At 40.6% G+C, this 22191-nt stretch overlaps 1 protein-coding gene and 1 non-coding gene across 2 annotated transcripts in view; one reads left to right on the plus strand and one right to left on the minus strand.

Annotated features, from left to right (window-relative positions):
* The first annotated feature begins 537 nt into the window (after positions 1 to 537).
* On the plus strand, positions 538 to 679 carry LOC132649653 (small nucleolar RNA SNORA48). Its single transcript, XR_009588133.1, has one exon. It is a non-coding gene; the product is annotated as a small nucleolar RNA SNORA48 (small nucleolar RNA).
* Positions 680 to 3012: 2333 nt separating this feature from the next.
* The window catches only part of Slc35f1 (solute carrier family 35 member F1), a 408594-nt gene continuing 389415 nt past the window's right edge, over positions 3013 to 22191 (minus strand). Inside the window, exon 8 of the mRNA XM_060373138.1 lies at positions 3013 to 6412. Coding sequence (XP_060229121.1) covers positions 6188 to 6412 — 225 coding nt within the window. The 3' untranslated portion in view covers positions 3013 to 6187. The remainder of the gene's footprint in view (positions 6413 to 22191) is intronic.

Raw genomic sequence — 22191 nt, forward strand, 5'->3', positions numbered from 1 at the left:
GCTGGGCACCAAACATATTAGCTGGATTTGTGTTGGGCTATTATATTACAAATTACAGTTCATTTTCTTGTTTGACATAAAGGCAATGCCAGCTGTCTTATGAATTTTAGTGTTATTTTGTTTGTTTTGTTTTCTTTTTTTCTAATTGTTATGAAATTCATATGCTTCCTTGTCATCTTGTTGTAGGAGCTCCTGAGAATTTAGGAAACCAGGTTCTTCCTCATAAGAAAATGATAACTCATCGGGGAAACAATGGAACATAGCACACACATTGATTGTCTACAATAATTTGGCCCCAATCTTTTGAAACTGCTTGAAATCTGGATGCAGGGCTGCGCTGAAGCAGCTTTGATCAAAGGGCCTGCTAAAGAAAATGAAATAATATTTCAGAGAAAGCTTTATAAGGAAAAGTATTTTTGAAGCAAATTATTTATGTTAACTGCCTGCTACTAGTTTGAACTTTGCAAAGTGTTTTGCAAAGCACTTGGTGTGAGGTTGTCCCCGTTTGCTGGAAAATCAATTAAAGAAATATTTTTGTACCTTCTGGCAATGGGAAAAGAGATACCTTGTTGGTGTTGTTCTTATATCAGTCAGGGGCAGAGCAGATGGCTGTCCTTTGTTCATTCTAGCTTGATGCCTGGTTTGATGGCCAAAGCTGTCTTATGCCTAGAACTCATAAAAAAAATTCCAGGCAGTACAGCACAGGAGAAGGAAGACAGACAGAGACCTGTGGGCCATGCCAGTCACAGACCTGTTCTCAAGCAGGCACAGGCCGGCCAAAGACACCTGCCTGCCACCACTTGACACAGCATGGATCAAGGAAGTCGTTCAGGGGCCCACCAGCGACGTGGTCAGCCTGAAGCAGGAACCACCCCAATGTGTGAGTATGGTAGTCGGATGAAAGAGAAAGAAAAGTGGAGCAGCTTGAACATTGTGAAGAGAGGTGGAACTGGAGACTTGAGGGTGAAGAAGAGTAGCCTGTTTTGAGTGGCCAGCCTCATTACCTGAGACCATGGTGGGTTCCAATCAGAGCTGTCACTGAGGGTCATGTCTGAGTCCATGGCTACACACTGGCAGGGGTCGGTGTGGAAGTCTGTGGCTCATATTGCCACTAGAGAACATGGGGATGTCCCTGGTTGAGGTAGATGCTTGGGGACCATGCCAATGTCTACGGGATGTGCATAACTGCATAACTTGATGAGGTTCTCTGGAAAGCCAGCCCATCTCTCACCGGTGGCATCACTTGGGAGAGCAGGCCCTGTGCTTGGCTCAGGCAGCACAGTGGAGCTGGTCCTGGTGGTCAGGGTGTGGATGAGCCAGCCCTGAGGGCATGGGTGTTGGAGAGCTGACCCTGCCACCCATCTGCCAGGGGGTGACATGGGTGCAGCGTTGATGCTCCCCCTCTGCTTCCTGTTACCTCCAGCAGTCAGGAAAGATGCCCACAGAGTCATGAGCTCAGGAGAGTTAGTCTCCCCCTTGCCTGCAGCACGCAGAACAGGCCAGGCACCTTGTCTGGGCAGAACAATAGAGCTGATCCTGGTAGAGGGTGCACAGGTTATCCAGCCCTGAGCAAGAGAGCTTGGGAGAGCTGGCCCCACCTCTCTGCCAGTTGTCTGCCATGGGTACAGCAGTGATGCCATTCCCCCGCCCCTCTGCCACCTGTGACAGATCTGGAGAACTAACTCTGAGGTGATGAGAGCTGATGAGCTGGCCCTGTCCCTCACCCACCGCAGCGCTTAGGAGAGCGGGCCCTGCACTTTGGGCAGTACAGTGGAAGTCCCTCTGGAGGCACGGGTGCAGTGCGGGGGACCAGCCCTGAAGACATGAGAACGGGAGAGCTACGCTGTCTCCCATGGATGGCATTGGGTGACCCAGCCGGAGCAGTGCTGCAGAACTTTCCCTCGTGGTACAAATAAGGGAGAACCTCCAGGCTAACAGCTCAGCTACCACCAGGGCTCTGAAGTGGCCCACCCCAAAATCTATATCATCAGTGAACGGTTGGGACACATGAAAGGGCCAGTCCTGCTGTTTCAAAGTTGGAGGGTCTCCATAACACAGGGCGACAACAGGATGACCTGGAGGAGTCACAGGAGGACTCAGTAGTGATGGTGTCACAGAAGCCGGAGATCTCAAACCAGACCATTGACTCATTTCAATGAACGTTTGCAAGTGAAGACGTGTGGACAGAGGGACACACTGTGGGACACACTACCACACTGGGCATACTACAGCTTCCACGGTGAGATGCTTTCTTTGTATGCTTTGTTTTTGTTTTTGTTGTTTGCTTGTTTGTGTGTTTCCTTTGGTGGGGGAGGACACAAGGGTGAAGAGCGGGTATGAGAGGACAGGGAAAATGAGTGGGACTGGGGTGCGTGGTGTGAAAAGAATCAACAAAAAAAATTTAAAAAGTGGTTTGAATATATTGCTCAGACACACAGTTGTCCTGATTTACTCATTTTTTAAAGGTCTGGTTGTGAATGTAACCGCTAAGGATGCATAAAGTAAGTGTATAAATAGAGCGTCTGCGCTGGATGCCTAATGGGTAGAAGGTTGAAAGCAGGAAGCTGGGGGGAGGTGAGTATTCGGCTTTCTGTAAGTTCTGAGTGGGAATCTGGGTACTCCCTGCTTTGTAGCTGTCTAGCCTGAAGAGTGCTCTTGGGTAGGTCTGCTGTTCCACTTGGGGCTGTTTACCCAGGATTTTCTTCTTCATAAGAAACCATTGCTCAGGGGGTAGCTTTCCATTATCCTGCATGAATTTTCCATGTGGACTTCAAAGTTGGATCCAACAGCCTTCTTCAGTACTCTAAAGCAAGCTACAAATGCGTTTAATTTGACCTTTTGAAACTCTGACTCGGAGACTATGCCATTCCTAATTTGGAGCTGTTTTTCCCTCTGGTTTTTTTATTTTGACTTGTGCTGAGTTCTCTGCTGCTTTTGCTATTCCTAGCATCTCAAGGGAGCCGGCGTCCTGGTTGTCGTAGTGCAGCCAAACACACGAGAGAGCCAGGAGCATGGTGCTTTCGTGAAGCGTTTATTTTTATTTGAAAACATTGTACAGGTGTTACATAGCCACAGCCAGTCCATGGGGGAGCATGCAAGTAGAAAAGGTAGATTGCTTGTTCAGCTTCCCAGTGTAAAGTTCTTTTTTTTTTCTTTTTCTTTTTTAATATTTTGGTTCATATTCTCCATTGTGGTGTCAGGATTAGTGTGCTTTGTATGTGGTGTGAAGATTCACTCCTACCCATGGGGTAAAAACTGTACTGGTAGCTAGCTGGGGACTAACCAATGGTTACAAATCAAAATAAAGCTCAAACAAACAGTCCTGCAAGCTTGTCCAAAGGTTAATAGCACAAGTTAGCAATACCTAAACTAAACATTGAGACATTTTCATGGGACACAGTGGTGCAAAGCTGTCCATTGCTTGGTCTACCTGGATATATTTGAAGCAGTGAGGAGGTCTGACCAAGGCAAGCTCTGTCCCCAGGGCAAGTTTCCATTGACAGTAGAAACCATCACTCCTCTCTGGCAGGGTTTAAGGGAGCGATGGTTTGCTTCTTACTGACTTTTGTACAGAGGACTGCTCTCATTCATCGAGGAGAGAAGAGTGGTAGATTAAAATGACGAAATTCTTGCTGGTGTCTACTGAGGTTACAGGATCTCAGAAACTAAAACCGCTACAGTTAATATTACCCTATTCCCACTTCCCACCCCACTCTCACACCACCGATTTTTTTCATACTGAAAACATTTTTCTTTGTTACTTTTTGTCTTTCTTCCTTAAGGATCAATCCTGAACTCCTGGTCTTGGACAAGCCAATGTTACCGGCTTTATGAATGCAGGTAAACCAAGACAGGTGAGGTAACTCAGTGGTGTAAGTGTCTGTTCACAAGGACATCCGGTGACAAAAAGTGTACAGTGAGTTCGTCTTGATATTCACACTTGGTTTCCATACAATGGAGGCAATTAAAACATCCTATAAAATGGTGCGGATGGCAACCTTCAGCCATCAGTTAATTGCAAACCTTCTCAAAATTGAATTTTAAAAATATCCCCAGCCCGCTGAATGGACTTGGAAATAATTTTAGCCACTTGTTTCTCCTAAGGGTTTATGGAGTGTCTACAAATTCACTTCATAAAAAATGAATCAAAAAGACAAAGACATTTGGCTTAAAATAAATACTAAAAATGCAATAAATCAAGTAAATTATGCAAACCAAAGGAATGTAAACATGAAAACAAAACCACAGTCTTTAAAGGTCTTCGGATCTGAATGGACAAAATATTCAGAGAAAGGTATTTAATTGGCTTAATAGATAGCAGAGAGCAGATGTTGGCAAGGTTATTATGATGTAACATGTAGCTTTAGCATAAACCTTTCTCCCCGCTGGCCACCCCACACCAGTAAAGAAAAACCTGTTTCCAAAGCAGCGAAACGGGCACAAAATCTGCCTATCAACTTTGTTTTCTATCTCCTAGATCAGTACTAAACAATACTTTAGAGGAAATGTTATATTCTTTAATGGGAAAAAAAAAATTAAACTGAGTTACTTATTTTGTGTATGTGTTGTTCTTAGGAGATTTATTAAAGTGGATCATGACGACTCTTCAGGTGCCTGCTGGAAGACAGCCTGAGGCCTTCTGCCTGCCATGGTTAGGCCTTATTCAGGCCCTACTTTGTGATCTGTTCTTACTTCATGAGAAGCCCACCACCACCACTGGTGTTTTGTTTTGCTTGCTTGCTTAACATATGTTGACTTCAATTGCCTCAAATTTCAGAAACATTTATACAAACCCTGTAACTCCATTGAGGATCCCTTTGAATGGTATTGAAGTCAGCCAAGCTACAGAGCACTACCGCGTTGACACATGGAATCTATTTTACATTATAAAGGTCTGTGGTGATTCTTGATTTCCTGTGTTTGGAGGGGGGGAGAAAGACATTCTTGAGGACAGTGGAACTGATTCAAGCATCGATATATCAAGCTTTACTGGGCTGGGATGCTGTGGCATTCTTTGTGTGTAGGGATGCTTATCCTTACATCCTTATATTAGATAGGTATCAAGTGTGACCAAAATGTCAGACTTCTCATTGGTGCCATCTTTATCACTGCTAAGTAACCAGAACATGAGCTACTAACAGAGATTTCTCCATACTAGTACCTTGACTCCCAAAGGTGCCATAGACAGTGATCCTCCACAATAAAGATAATTTCCATGGTGGTATACATCCAGAAAAGTATATGTAACTAAGAGGGCAGAGATCATGGCTTTTCCAGTGCCTTGACTAATTTCCATGACATTATTAAGAAAAAATAAGAAGAAAAACTAATTTTGGGGGGAGAGATATGGAGAAAAACAGAAAAAAAATGAAAATATCTAACCCTAAAAATGAATGATTTTATATATAGGGTTCCTTTAGGCCACAAAATTGGGAGAGTCCTTATCCTGTAATCACGGGGCTTGATGAGATGACTCTCCTGGCCCTACAAAAAGCCAATGACCTGGAATAAGCAGAAAATAAGATAAGAAAAGGCTAAAATGTTTGTTTTATATCTATTCCTAGAATAGAGAATTATACAGTCAGTTTCCCCTCCCCACAGGGTCACAGCACAAAATCCTTATTGAGCAGGCAATCCAACAGGTGACAGAGGGAACCATGAACCACAAGGTCACCGGGATGAGGAAACTTCTGAAGGGCAGGGCATCTGTGGCATGCATCACTCATATAGTCTATGCAAAACAAACAAAACAAAAGTATGGTTCTTAAAAAGTGACGTGCCTTAGAAAAGTGGGGTTTATGTTGACTGCATGAAGGTCTTGCAACAATTCCCATCAGGAATAAAAAAATCCTTCTTCTGAAAGTCCATGTAATAACAGTAACAATTAATAATAAAAATCATAGTAACAATAATACTTGGTTTTGATTCAAAAATTTTCACAGTAATTAATGCAGGGGTGGGGATGGGTCAGGATACATACTACCAAAACCTCTCTCTGAGTCAGGTGGATTGAAGCCTGTGTCTCCAGGGATTTTCAGCTTGATCCTTTTACAAAAGGAGGGTTAGCTACCTTGCAGTCCACCTGTGAAACTGCACCGACTAAATACCTTTCTCTATGTACAATACAGAGATGATGGGCGCACGTATGGCCTCCGTGTTGTCCTCAGTGGGCAGGGCAGGCCTCCCCCTAGGCCACACGTACATGGGGCTCTTCTTCGGTCTCCTGGCCCAGGCTGGTGTAGGTGACGGAAGGCTCCACCTGAGCCGTGCTAGGCAAGTCCACAACAGGTCCTGAAGGATTACGGAACTGCTTGTACACTCGGGGATCCTGGGCTATGTACGTGGAGGTGGAGGAGTAGAGCACCAGCCCGATGAGGATAGTGAAGAAAGACAGGAGGTAAAGTCCTGAAAACTAGAACACAACAGGAAGGGGATTTAGTGTGACGTGTAGCCCCTGAGGTCCAGGTGGGAGAAGCCGCCTAGTCAGGAACACACAACTTGAGGAGGTGTAGCTGACACTCTTGATGGAAGGTGAATGTTCTCCTAAACTGTCTTTGTCTTATTGATTCTGTCTTTTTTTTTTTCTAGGCCCTGTGGCTAATGAGAGGAACATTTAGCTAATTGTCCTTAAAATGCCCATCTGAATACCTGAATTGCTCGGGAAGGCTAGTTAAGCACAGATTAGAACACATCAAATTCAAAGCAAAAATAATCTCCAATGTCACTCCATAAAGAGTTGGCTGTCTGTGGCCTCATTAAACCCAGAAGAAATTCAGATATTTCATTTAAGGGAATAATGAAGCTACAAGCAATGAAGCTTCACTGACAGCAGTGACAGAGCACCCCATTTCACCTAAAATTCAATGCAGACATGATTTGTCTCCGAAGAAAGAACTGATATCGACTTTAGCACCTATTGCTGCAAGATTAGATTATCCTCACACAGAGAGACTCAGTAAAACACAGCATTCCTGCCCTACTCATCAAAAAACAAACCAAATGACTGCATGTACTGTGTTCTTCCTCCTAAGCCATTTGTTTGAGAGTTCAGAGGGGTTTTCATTTGTTGTTTGTTTTGTTGCTTTGCTGTGTGTGTTAGAAGAATGGTTGGTATAGGTTTATAATGTCAAGAACACTTGTGAAGAATTACGACCTTGTACCTTCTTCAGAAGCTACATTGGGTAGTTTATCCGGGGAGAATAAGGTTAGAAGAAAAGTATTGCCAATTTTCTTGTTTTACTCACTCATTCTCTCACTCCTTTAGTCTTTATTCATTACTCGCTCACCCCTTCATGTTTTCTTTCAATGTCTTCTGTGCCTAAAACACGCAACTACATGCCAGGGAAATAGAAATGTATAAATAAGCCTGGCTTTTACCATCAAGAACTTAATACTTCATGGGGAAACAGAGGTACAGATAGAACAAAACAGTACAATACAATTAGGGCACAGCAGACCTCATTTCAGTCAACTGCTATCAGCTGTCTTGGCCACTGTGGTGGTTTGAATGAGAATGGCCATCAAAGGCTCATATATTTGAATACCTGGTCCCCAACTTGGGAAGTATTAGGAGGTGTGGCCTTCTTGGAGGAAGTGTGTCACTGGAGTCAGGCTTTGAGGTTTCAAAGCCCACACATTCCCAGTTAGCTCTCTCTGCTTCACAGTTGTCTGAAGATGTGAAGTTCCCAGCTACTGCTCCGGTACCATGTCCGCCTGCCTGCTGCCATGCTTTCTACCATGATGATCATGGACTCACTCTCTAAACTGTAAGTCCTAAGTAAATACTTTCCTTTATATGTTGCCTTGGTCATGGTGTTTTATCACAGCAATAGAAAAATAACTAAGACAATCACATCTTCCATCTACGACAGAAAATATCTATTTTGTTTCCATTGTCTATTTTTCATGCTCATGCTTTAGAACAGCTCTTCTCAACCTGTGGTTTGTGACCCATTTGGCACTTGAATATATCACATACTTACATTATGATTGGTAAGCCTAGCAACATTTATCGTTATGAAGTAGCAACAAAAATAATTTTATGGTTGGGGGAGGGGACACCACAACATGAGGAAGTGTATTAAGGGATCAAAGCATTAAGAAGGTTGAGAAGCACGGCCCTAGAAGAAGTAGCAACTGGGAAGCAGACAACAGCACAAGTGGGTAGAGCAAAAGATAGGAAAGTGATGCCCAGGGCATGAAGGTAAGTTACATGCTGATTGTAAATGAGCTAAAGGGATGCTGATTCAACAATGGAAAAAACAATTTTAGAAAAGACACAGAAAACGTTGCTCTGTGGCCAAAGCTCTTGCTACAGTGTACTTTCTCTCCATCCTTTTCTGTCTGCAAGACCAAGGTAGCTAAGACCAAAGGCTACTCTCTGATTTTCATTCTACAGCACTCTTCACTCTGCTCCCCAATCCATTTATTTTTCACATGCAGGCCAGATGGTAAGACTTCTGAATGTGGATTTATATACTAAACTCAACTTGGAGCAGATCCACTTAATTAACTTGAAAACATCAGTTAGGCTTTCACTAATGAAAATACTTGCGTCTTGTTCTTTGAGTTACAATTGAAAGAAAAAGCAACAGAAAAAGAAGATGCATATCCTTGTGCTACTCTTCATGATCTCAGAAAGCCTGTTCACCTCCAGACTGACCTCCTGAATCCAAGAATTTCACCCTTCAGATGGCCCTTAGTGCGCTGAACGGCTTTTCTCCTAACATCATCGTCATTTTGAATATTTTATGAATGACTTTTGCTACTCTGTTCATATGTTTTTGTTTCAAGAAAAGACTGCTTCATGGCCTTAGGCACATACTGCTCTTGTTAGTCATGAAAGAAGGGAGGCCAACAATGGGCCTTTGTAGTTAGCACTGCCTAACCCCCAAACTAGATTCAAGTCTTAGCTCTAACCCTTACTAGCCGTAATTCTTGACAAATTTCTTATACTTTTCTGGTCCAAGTTTCCACATCAATCAATGCCTGTACAGTGTGATCACTCTATAGATCACATTAGATAAAACATGTAATACACTTGGAACAGGCACCTTGCCACAGACATGCAATTCATATTAGTTTCATTGCCACTGTTATAGTTGTACCATTTATAAGGACACGGAACTGTAAGATTGAGCCATAAATCTACAAGAGGGTATTTTCTTGGGCATAGCTTCAGGATGACAGCACATAGTGTATTTCCAATCTATTTCTATTTAATTCATACAGAACTCACTCTAATTTTTCTCAAAAGATGGATAGCATGGACTTCCACATAACAGGATCATCTTGGAAGTCACCCAGGAGGTTTTATTAATAGATAGTGGAGTTTTCATTTCCTCCAAAAGGGAACAGCCAGGCAAGCATTGGGATTAATCAGAATAAATACTGAATATTACAAATGGTGACAGAAACATTTGACTTATTTTTCAAAAGGCAAGCTATTCCATTTTTCTTTTGTCTTTCTAGCCTCAGATAAAAATAATAAGAAATTTAATGAGGTTCCTACTGGAATATTCCATAGTTCTGGATGTCACATTTACAGAGCATTTGCTTCAAGAACTAGTCAGGCAAACAGAACTTCCCTGTGTTCTAGGGTACCTAAATTACTAATTGCAGAACTGTATTTATTTCTGTTCCATAAGCAAACAGAACAGGGCTGTCTCTGGACTGAATGAGAATGAGCAGTTTCAGCACTTCGGACAAGCCACATCTCGGTGAGAAGCTTGTCTCCATGGAGAAACAGGACTAGCTGGCTCAGTGCACTCTGTGGTCATCTCCTTACCAGAAGCCCCTAGCAACCTGTGTGTCCTGTGGTAGGACAGAACACCTGCATTTCATCTGCTATGTGGCTTGAAGAGTCAGAAGAAGGACATGCCCATATTTTCACCATTGTCTCTGATGCTTTGATACTGTTTCTACCTTGATGGATCTTTGTGAAAAGGTCTGGAACACATCATGTGTGGTGAGAATACCTGGGTATTTCTCAATGTGACTCCTTGTGATGGAGTAGTCAGCAAAGCTGGCTATAAGCCTTTTCAGCTAAGCATTACATACAGATTTTGGGAAGCTGACATACGATTGCTCTTTAGGTAATGTGGCATTCAGTACACCGTCAAGGACAGACCAAAATTTCATCTTATTTTTGACATTAGACATGTAAGTTGAATTTTTAATAAACCCACAAGTTCAATAGACTTCAATCCACACAAATAAAAAGATTTTAAAATTCCAGAGAACATTTATAAACATATCAGGGTTTCTGGAGTAAGACAGTGAATTATCAGTTTACACCATAAAATTTTGTGAATGAGAAGAGTTGAGATAATAAGAGAAAGATTGTACTCTAGGAAAGAGAGAGGGAAGGAGGAATGGAGGGAAGAGAGAAAGAAGTGAGAGAAAGAATGAGAATGCTAATATAGTAGCCAACCCAGACTACTATACCCAGCAAAACTTTCAATCAACATAGATGGAGAAAACAAGAAATTCCATGACAAAACTAAATTTCAATGGACTAGGGAAAGGGGATAGGGAGAAGGAGGAGGGAAGGTGTTCCTAAGAATAATAGGAACAGAAGGTGAAGAGTCCCACCTCCAAGAACTAGAAAGTGTTTTCAACAAAATCATAGAAGAAAAATTCCACAACTTAAAGAAAGAGATGCCCTTAAACATACAAGAGGCTTACAGAGAACCAAATAGACTAGACCAGAAAAGAAATTCCCTGCACTCTGCCCAAAGTTTGGCTGGTAGTCTCAGCATCTGCTTCAATCCCCTGTTGGGTGGAGCCTTTTAGAGAACCCTCTATAGTAAGCTCCCATCCTGTTTCCTTTCTTTTTACTGCTTCTATTGTCTATCCTGTTTGCCATTCTGAATGAGATTTAAGCATCCTCCCAAGGTTCTTCATTAGTGTTTAGCTTTTTTAGGTCTGTAGATTTTAGTATGTTTATCCTATATTATATGGCTAAATTCTGCTTATAAGAGAGTATATACTATGTGTGTCTTTCTGCTTCTGGGTTACTTCACTCTGCAGTTGCCTGCTCTTTGACCACTGCCCCTAGCGATGAGGCCTTCCCAGGCCACAGAGGAAGAGGACCCAGGCAGTCTTGATGATACTTGACAAGCTATGGGCAGGTGACAAAGGAGGGGTACTCCCCCTTTCAGTGGATGAGGGGAAGAGGATGGGGGGGAAGAGGGAGAGAGGGTAGGACTTCACTTGGGATACACAATGAATAAATTGTGAGAAAAAAGAAAAAACTTCCTCAAGCCACATAATAATAAAGCAGTAAATTTACAGAACAAAGAAAAAATATTAAGTGTGGAAAGGGAAAAAGGCCAAATAACATATGAAGGTAGACCTAGGAGAATCACACCAGACCTAGGAGAATCACACCAGACTTCTCAACAGAGACTATGAAAGCCAGAAGGCCTGGGAAGATGCCATGCAGCTACTAAGAGACTACAGATGCCAACCCAGACTACTTTACCCAGCAAAACTTTCAATCAACATAGATGGAGAAAACAAGAAATTCCATGACAAAACTAAATTTCAGTGGACTAGGGAAAGGGGATAGGGAGAAGGAGGAGGGAAGGTGGGACTGGGAGGAGTTGAGTGACGGTCCTTCAATTGGGATATATAATGAATACATTGTGAAGAAAAAAATAAAAATTAAAAATTAAAACGATGTCTATGTAGCAACCCAGCCTTACAGAATATACTAGAAAGAAAACTACAACCCAACAAGATCAACTTCACACAAAATAATCACAGTATGTACATAACTTTGCAACAAAAAATTGAAAGAAAACAAATACACAAACACATTATCACCATTAACTCCACAATAAAAGGAAATAACATTTATTGGTCACTAATATCTATCAATATCAATAAACTCAACTCTCCAATAAAAAGACACAGACCAACAGAATGGTTGCAGAAACAGGATCCAATATTTTTCTGCATTCAAGAAAAACACCTCTGAAACAAAGTAAACAGAGTAAAGGGCAGGAAAAAGGTTTTCCAAACAAATGAATTCAGGAAGCCAGCTGAAGTAGCCATACTAATATCTAACAAAATAGACTTTCAACAAAAAAATAATCAAAAGAGATAGGGAGGGATACTTCATTCTCATCAAAGGAAAATTCCACCAGGAGGACAGCACAGTCCTGAACATCTATACCCCAAATACAAGGGTAACTGTGTTCATAAAAGAAACACTGTGAAAGCTTAAATCACACATTGATCCTAACATCTTAATAATGGGAGACTTCAATACCCTGCTTTCACTGAGGGACAGATCATTGAGACAGAAGATAGAGAAATAATGAAACTTACAGAGGTCTTAAATCAGATATACCTAATAGATGTCTACAGAACTTTTCACCCAAACACAAAAGAGTATAACTTCTCAGCACCCCGGGAACCTTCCCCAAGACTGACCATATAGTTGGGCACAAAGCAAGCCTCACAGATACGAAAAGATTGAAAGAATCCCTTGTATCCTATCAGATCATCATGGTCTAAAACTACACCTCAACAACAACAGAAATAACAAGAAGCCTACAAACACATGGAAACTGAACAACTCTCTACTCAAGGACATACCCAAGAGGAGTAGACGATTGGAAATAATCAAACACAGAGCTGAAATCATTAAATTAGAAACAAAGAGAACAATTCAAGGAATCAAGAAAATCAAGAGCTGATTCTTTGAAAAAATTAACAAGATAGATAAACCCTTAGCCAAACTAACTAAAAGGCAGAGAGACAAGATCCAATTAAACAAAATCAGAAATGAAAATGGGGATGTAATGACAGACACTGAGGAAATCCAAAGAATCATTAGGTCTTACATCAAAAAGCCTATACTCCACAAAATTTGAAAATCAAAATGAACTATTTTTTTGATAGATTCCACTAGCAAAATTGAATCAAGACCAGGTAAATCAATTAAATAGTCTTATGTCTCCTAGGGAAATAGATGCAGTCATCAAAAGTCTCCCATCCAAAAAAAAAAAAAAAAAAAAGCCCAAGGCCACATGGTTTCAGCACAGAATTCTACCAATCTAATACTCTTCAAACTATTTCACAAAATAGAAACAGAAGGAATATTACCAACCTCGTTCTATAAAGGCACAGTCATGTTGATAGCTAAACCACACAAGGATTCAACAAAGAATTTCAGACCAATTTCTATTATGAAAATTGATGCAAAAATAATAAAATACTCACAAACTGGAACACATCAAAGCTATCATCTACCATGAACAAGTAGGCTTCATTCCAGGCAGGCAGGGGTGGTTCAATATACAGAAACCCATTAACACAATCCACCATATAAACAAACTGAGAGAAAAAAACAAAACAAAACATGATCATCTCCTTAGATGCCAAAAAAGTATTTGACAAAATCCAACACCTGTTCATACTTAAAGTCTTGAAGAGATCAGGGAAATGAAATAAGACACATACCTAAACACAGTAAAGGCAATATGCAGGAAGCTTATAGCCAACATCAAATTAGATGGTGAGAAACTTAAATCAATTCCAGTGAAATCAGGGACAAAGCAAGACTTCACACTCTTTGTGTATCTCTTCAACATAGTACTAGAAGTCCTAGCTAAAGCAATAAGGCAGCTATGGGAGATCAAGGGAATATGATTTGGAAAGAAAGAAGTCAAAGCATTACTGTTCACAGATGATATGATAATATGCATGAGTGCCCCCAAAAATTCTACCAGAGAACACACTGATAAACACCTTCAGCAAAGTGGCTGGATAAAAAATTAACTAAAAAATAAAAATTAGTAGCCTTCCTGTATACACAAGTCAAACGGGCTAAGAAAGAAATTAGGGAAACAACACCCTTCACAATAGCCACAAATAACATAAAGTACTTTGGTGTGACTCTAACCAAGCAAATGAAAGACCTGTAGGGAAAACAAAACAAAACAAAAACAAAAAACAAACAAACAAAAAAAACCTTCAAGTGTCTGAAGAAAGAAATCAGAAGATGGGAAGATCTCCCATGCTGATGACTCAGTAGCATTAACATATTAAAAATGGCCATCTTACAATGAATCTTACAATCTACAGATTCAATGCAATTCCCATCAAATTACCAACACAATTCTTTACAGACCTTGAAAGAAACAATTCTCAGCTTCATATGGAAAAACAAAAAACCCAATATTGCTAACACAATCTTGTAAAATAAAAGCACACCTGCAGGTCTCTCCATCTCTGATCTTAAGCTGTACTGTAGATCAACAGTAATAAAAAATGGCATGGTACTGTCATAGAAACAGACTGGTGGATCAATGGAATGGAATCAAATCAAAACAAAAACAAAGACCCAGGAATAAAGCCACAGACCTATGGACACATGGACCCCCCCTTTTTTTTTTTACAAAGAAGCCAAAACCATACAATGGAAAAAAGAGCATCTTCAACAAATGGTGCTGGTCTAACTGAATGTCTGCATGTAGAAAAGTACAAATAGATCCTTACTTATCACCCTGCACAAAATTAAAGTCCAAGTGGATTAAAGACTTCAACATAAAACCAGACACACTAAACCTGTTGGAAGAAAAAGTAGGGAAGAGCCTTGAACCATTGGTCCAGGAGACAACATCCTGAACAGAACAGCAACAACTCAGGCTCTAAGAGCAGCAATCAATAAATGAGACCTCCTGAAACTGAAAAGATTCTGTAATGCAAAAGACACTGTCAACAGAACAAAAGGACAGCCTACAGACAGGGAAAAGATCTTCACCTACACTGCATCTGACAGAGGGCTAATATCCAGAAAAAAAAATATATATATATATATAAAGAACTCAAGGAATTAAACACCTGTTAACAAACCAAATAATCTAATTAAAAATGAGGTACAGATCTAAACAGAGACTTCTCAACAGACGAATATCAAATGATGGAGAAACAAAGAAATGGGCTGCGTCCTTAGTCTTTAGGGAAATGCAAATCAAAACAACTCTGAGATTCCATCTTATAACCATCAAAATGGCTAAGATAAAAAACTCAAGTGACAACATATACTGGAGAGGATGTGGAGAAAGGGAAACCCTCCTTCATTGCTGGTGGGAATGGAAACTTTTACAACCACTTTAGTAATCAATCTGGTGCTTTCTCAGAAAATTTGTAATAGTGTTACCTCAAGACTCAGCTATGCCACTTTTGGGCATATATCCAAAAGATGCTCAACCATACAACAGGGACTTTTTCTCAGCTATGTTCATAGCACCTTTGTTCATAATACCCAGAATCTGGAAACAACCTACATGTTCCTCAACCAAATGGTGGTTACAGAAATTGTGGCACATTTACACAATTTCAGCTATTAATATTCAGCTATTAAAACAAGGAAATCATAAAATTTGCAGGCAAATAGATGGAACTAGAAAAGATTATCCTGAGTGAACTAATCCAGAAGCAGAAAGACACACATGGCATATACTCACTTATAAGTGGATATTAGCCATATAATAAAGGATAAACATACTAAAATCTTCAGACCTAAAGAAGCTAAACAACAAGGAGGACTCTAGGGAAGATACTTATTTCTCATTTAGAAGTACAAACAGTAGAAGCAGTAGAAGAGAGGGAACTGGACAGGAGCCTACCACAGAGGTCTGCTGAAAGACTCCACCTAGCAAGGGATTGAAGCAGGTGCTGAGACTCATAGCCAAACTTTAGGCAGAGCACAGGGAGTTTTATGGAAGAAGGTGGAGAAAGAAAGACCCAGAGGGGACAGGAACTCTACAAGGAGACCAACAATGCCAAAAAATCTGGGTCCAGGGGGGCCTGCAGAGACTGATGTATCAACCAAGGACCGTACATGGAGAGGACATAGACTCCCTGCTCAGATGTAGCCCATAGGCAGCTCAGTCTCCAAGTGGGTTGCCTACTAAGGGGAGCAGGGGCAATCTCTGACATGAACTCCGTTGCTTGATCTTTGATCACTTCTGCCTGGCAGGGTGGCCTTACTAGGTCACAGAGAAAACAGGATCCAGGCAGTACTGATGAAACCTGATAGGCTAAGGTCAGAGAGTAGGAGAGTAGGACTTTTCCTATCAGTGGAATAGGGGACTAGGATGTGGAAGAAGAGGGAAGGAGGGTGGGCCCAGAAGGAGATGAGTGAGGAGGCTATAACTGAGATACAAATGAATAAATTTTAAATAACAACAACAACAACAATAATAATAGAATCACACCCGACTTTTCAGCAGAGACTCTAAAAGCTGGAAGGACCTAGAGAGATATCTTGTAGCCTCTAAGAGACCACAGATACCAACCTAGATTACTAAACCCAACAAACTCTCAACCACTATAAATGGAGAAAACAAGATATTCCAAGACAAACTCAAATGTAAATATTCAGCCCTACAGAAAATACTAGAAGAAAAACTCCAATTCAAGGATGTTAACTACAGCCAAGAAAACACAGGAAATAAATAATCCCACACCAGCAAAAACAAAATAAAGGAAGCACACACAAATACAGACACACTAACACTACCAACATTAAAATAACAGAAATTAGCAATCATTGCTCATTAATTTCTCTCAACATGGATGGACTCAATTCCCCAATAAAAAGACACAGGCTAACAGAATGGATTCAAAAGCAGGATCCATTGTTCTGCTGCATAGAAGAAACACACATCATAAAAAAAGATAGGCATTACCTCAGAGTAAAGGCCTGGATAAAGGTTTTCCAAGTAAATGGACCCAAGAAGCAAGCTGAAGTATCCATTCTAATATCTAATAAAATAGGGTTTCAATTTAATCTTATGGGAGCTGTAGAGATGGCTCAGTGATTAAGAGCACTTGTTCTTTCAGGGGATCTGGGTCGGTTCCCAGCAGCCACATGGCATCCCTCCTGCAACTCCAGTTCCAGGGGCTCTCGCTCTCTCTTTTGACCTCTTCATGTACCAGGCATGTACAGGTTGAAGATACATACATGTGAACAAAACATTCATATACATAAAATAAATCAACTTTTAAAAAGAATTTGCTTTTGTTAGACTTACAGAAGAATATTTACATATTCCACTCTGCCTTGGTGGTGGTGCTGTTACAGAGTATATTTGCTCCTCACTGAGCAGTGTTGGGGCCTCAAGATAGAGCTGTGCTCTAGGAAGATCCACAGACAAAGCCAGATAAGAACCAGGAGATGCAGAAGTTGTAACACGGGAACATGAGAAACTTGAGAAAGCCAGGCAACAGCAAGACTCCAAAATTTCATAATCTTTAGTGACTGAATGCAAATGTATTAAAATGCTTGAAATGCTGTTGGTTACAAAATTTAAGAGTTGCTTTTAAAGATGATCAAGGATTAAACAAATAGATGAACAAAGCAAATAAGTCAATTTAAAAAACCAAAATGAAGAATTCAAAAATTTGAGTGAGAAACTCAACACGGTAGTTGAGATTCAGGGAAAAATGGAAATTTTTAAAATAAAAAGTTCAAAAAATCAAGCAAACCCAGTGAAAGCATCATGAGTAGACTAGGCAAGGTGGAAAACATAATAACAGGCATTGGAAACAAGAGACATTGCATTTATACAGCAACAAAAGAAAAATGACAACAGCAAAAATGACAACAGTAGCAAAACTATAGTTATGAAGTAGCAGTGAATATTATTTTGTGACTAGGGATCACAACAACCTAAAGAACTGTATAAAAGTGTCCCAGAATTAGGAAGGTTGAGAGCTACTGAGTTCTATAGTATTTATGTGTGTATTGCACATATATAGAATATTATTCAGCCATAAAGATACACAGAATCATACAACATTTGGAAAAATAGAAAGAACTGCAGGTTGCCATGTTAAGAAAATAAACTAGACTCAGACAAATGTTACTCACTTTCTATTTTATCAGGAATCTAGATCTTAAAAGAACACAGAGGATGAAGGGGAACAACTGGGAAGACACAGTGGTCCAGCGAGATGGGGGCAAGTAAGTGCAGTGGGATGGGTGTCCATATAATCAGCATACGTTGTCTGCATACATCAAAATGCCATGACAAGCCAGCCATGGGCATGTCATCCTTTAACCTCAGAACTTAAGAAGCAGAGGCAGAGTAGAGTCCCAGCCATCTGAGACTGCATAGTGAGACTTTGTCTAAAGCAAAACGATACAGTCCTCACCCTAAACTCCAAATAAGGCACAATGAAAAAGATTATTGTATACATTCTATGCCGATTACAATAAATGGACAACACATCACTGGCAATACGTGAGGAAGGGAGAAATGTTTCAAGGGCTGCTATTGTGGCTCACCTTGAAAATCACTAGAGGTCAGCAAGGGAGAAGGTGAACAACCCTCAGAGAGAAATAAAGTACAAGACATTGCTTTAAGAACAACATTTCCTATGTGTGTGACAGTTTTCATATCCAACATGATTAATACTCATGAGGGAAAAAGAGGAAATGGAAAATAAATGTGAGGTCTCTTGGGAAAGAGGACTAGTCAGAAATAAGACTTAGGGTAAAGTTCTTGGATACATATGAGGAAAAACAGAAGAAGATGATGGGGGTGAGAAAGAAGTAGGGACTGGCAATATGGCTTATTTGCTCGGTGCTTGTCTAGGATGTTTGAAGCCACGGGTTTGATACCCAGAGATGCATAAAGGGTTACGGTGGCAAACACGTTTACTCCAGGTCCTCTTTGGCTAGTATTGAGTTTGAGGCCAGTTTAGGGTACATACTAAACTGTCTCTTAAAAGAACCCGATGAGTACACAAGAGAGACTTCACATAGGGGTCAAGGAAGCACAGAATGGTGCTCTTCAATGAAGGAGATAAATCAGGTGAATTTTTTTTTTTTTTAAAGATAAGCTTTTTAAAAAAAGCCAAGAGGAAAGCGGACAGCAGAACTGGATAAACACAAACCAATATCTTGTCTTTTGTCTGAGTTAAGTCGATATATATTCAATCTATAGTCCCCTCTCCTTCCCCACTCTTCCACTCTACTTCTCTCCCTCCCTCTCCCACACCTGCATATCCCTACTGTTGACCTGATGAGATCTGCCTTTCTTTGAGAGAAGAGTATCCTGTTTCATTGCTGCTTCCAGTCCCCAGGTACTCTCCAGGCTATCTATAGAGGAGCAGAAACAGGAAATCCCCATTATCTTACATCGTGACTCAAGGATAATGTTAAAGATCAAAAGACAAGCTGCCTTTTGGGGCTCTGGTTGATATGAGCATGCTGTTAAGAAATCATGTAAAAAGAGTGCAGAGAAGTGAAACCAGTGATGCTTATTAATCTCTTAGATCAGCTTTTGGTACTGGTAGATATGTGACCGTAATAATGATATGCTTTCTACTTACTATCCAATGTGCTCTTTTTAAAGGATACTCACCTCGTCATATTTTTAACAACTAACAGGGAAGCATCTGGGAGCTTGCAAGCTTAATAGATGCTTCAGAAACTAGCACCACCATGAATAAAAAGAACAATAATTAGTAGAGACTGATTCCCAAGGTTATGAATTGTAGACTTGTTAATTTTGACAGTCAATGATGAAAAAGGAGCCCGTGAATTTGAGAGTGGGAAAGGGGGGTGGTAATAGGAGGAGTTGAAATAGGGAGCAGAAAGAGTGGAAATGATATAAATGTAGTGTAGCCATGTATGAAATTCTCTAGAAAAATGGTTTGTGAATAGCAAAAAAATTAGTGGAGAGGGGAGGGGCTCCTGAAGTTCCCCCTCCTGCTAAGTAGCTGTTGGCAGTTGATGGCTGTAGGGGAGGGAGAAACATTTTTCTTGGGGGTTTGGCCACTGGTAGGGTGCCATGCTTCAGTAAATAATCGCACATCCGTTTTCTGTGCACATATGGGCAGCAATTGGATACATACAAAAATAAGAAGAAATGGACATAAAGTTGAGAGGGGAGCTTGGGATGACTGGATAAAGTTGGAGGAAGGGGAACAGGGAGTTGGCATGATCAAAATACGTTGTATACGAGTATACAATTCTCAAAGAGCAAATGCAAATACTATTTTGAAAATATATTCCCGATTTGGCAGCATCTTCTATGGATAAAGATGGCAGACAGAAATAAATCTTCCATAATGTACAAATGTTCTGGATTCCTTTTCATGCTCATATATCTAATTTTGAAGACCTAGTAGGTGAAATTGTTTCCAATATATTTAGATAAAGTCTTTTTAAAAAGAAGTTGAGGATGCAGTGAGATAGCTCAGTCAATATAGAAGCTTGTTGCTAATTGTGAAGATCCAAGCCCAATTCCCTGGAGCCCACATGGTGGAAGAGAGAGCTGATTCCTGAAAGTTGTCTCCTGACCACCTAATGTGCTGTGGCATGTGCATCCACCAAAATAAATAAATGTAAGCATTTTAAAAATAGAGGTTGATTGCTAATTTTGTCTTGAGTATCAGAGTGGAGTAAAGACATTTTAGTGACTAAATGAAACAAAATGCTAATTAAAAAACAAAACAAAACAGGATTCATTAGTTGAATGTGATGCTGTTCTAGTGGAATCCAACTGAACAGAGTCCTTAGTCTGTTGAGCCTCTACTTTACACAGGGATTGGAGGTGGACACTTTCTAAAGAGTGTCCACTCTAAGGGGAGTATCCAACCTACTGTGTATCCTGGGGTTGGAGGGAGAAGTCGGTCCAGGAATGTGAGTCCACCTGCAGCTGTGTGTTTGTCAGTGGGCTTGGGGCTTCATATTTAGCCTGAAAGAACGGTTACTGGGTACAGAGCAGTGAGAGTCTGGTGCCCTGTTCTGGGCAAGCTGAAAGCTGTGCCCTGCTTAGGATTCTCTGATGAAAGGCCCTGCCTGGACCTGATCTGCTACCACTGGTCTGTGCCAATTGCTATTCGAGCCAAGGAAACCAGACAGACCTGGCTCCAGAGAAACACAAACACATTGGTGTGGGACTGTCTGAACGTGTCACTGCACTAAACAAACAAAACCATTTTTGTTATTATTAAGCTTATTGAAATATGAAACTTTGACTTCTGGGTCTACCAAATGGAAATAAATAGTCTGCTGATAGACAAGCTTTTTTTCCAAATAGTTTCCAACTCCCCAAGTTGTTTTCTTTTGTTGTCTCTGCTTATCTTCCCTCTTTTCTTTTTCTTATTTCTTGTTAGAAAAACAAAAGACCTATCTCTTGCTAGTTCAATAATGCACTACTTCTTTCTTCTATAAATACCTTGAAAGACACCAAATACAGACACTGCATGCTATCTACTGACAGTCACCAAAATCAAGTGTTTCTAGAGACTACAAATACTTCCTCTTAATGCCCTCCAACTGTTCTTTCTCTGGCTAATTCAGAACCCAAATTCATGCTAATATAATCAGGGCAAGAAGAAAAAAGGCCTTAGTTAGAATGCCAAACGGTCTGTCTATCCAAATCAGAAAACTAAGGTGTAAGTAAGACTTACTATTCATAAAATAATTGATTCTCTGAGAATTAAAGTTATTGGAGAGGAGTGAAATGGCCAGTAGGTTCCCAGCCTCTCTGGATGCCTAACAGTTATCTGTGGTAAGTCTTTGTCTTGACTGCAGTTCCTGTTTGGTTTACGGGGACCTTCTGTTTGGTTTGCAAAACCAATTCATTTGGTATTACAGTTTGTGCAGCCAATCCCAATAAAGCTCCTTTACAGGCACATAGCCTCCCCTGTGGGTAATTTCACACATGACTGCAGCAATAGGAAACTAAAAATGGATTTCTACCATTATCTTTTATATGACAAACAGACATTTCCACTTGGCTTGATGAATTGACAGAAAGCCTCGTTTACGTAGATTTCCATTTCCTAAAGTCCAGTAAAAAAGACTATAATAGTCATGGGGCTTACTCTGTGGGAGTGTTTAATTGTAGGCTCAGTTTAGACCAATTCTGCTCAATGGCTCATTTATGTAACTTTCTCATGAACCCTTGTTATGATCACATTCCACAGTCAAGACCGGATTTAACTTGTGTGGGAGATGCACTGAGCTGTAGCCTTCATGACATAGGAGTTCTTGCATTACAACGTATCCCTTTCCCTCACTACAACAAAAGACACACCCAGGGCTGGAGTAACTTAGGAGGAGACTTTTGTGAAAACCTCTGAAGCCTATTTTGATTGTAGATACGTGCTGGTGGTCATGCATCCCAAAGATCATCTGTCTCATTTCAGTGG

The sequence above is a fragment of the Meriones unguiculatus genome, chromosome 20, assembly GCF_030254825.1.
Source record: "Meriones unguiculatus strain TT.TT164.6M chromosome 20, Bangor_MerUng_6.1, whole genome shotgun sequence".
Taxonomy (NCBI): Eukaryota; Metazoa; Chordata; class Mammalia; order Rodentia; family Muridae; genus Meriones; species Meriones unguiculatus.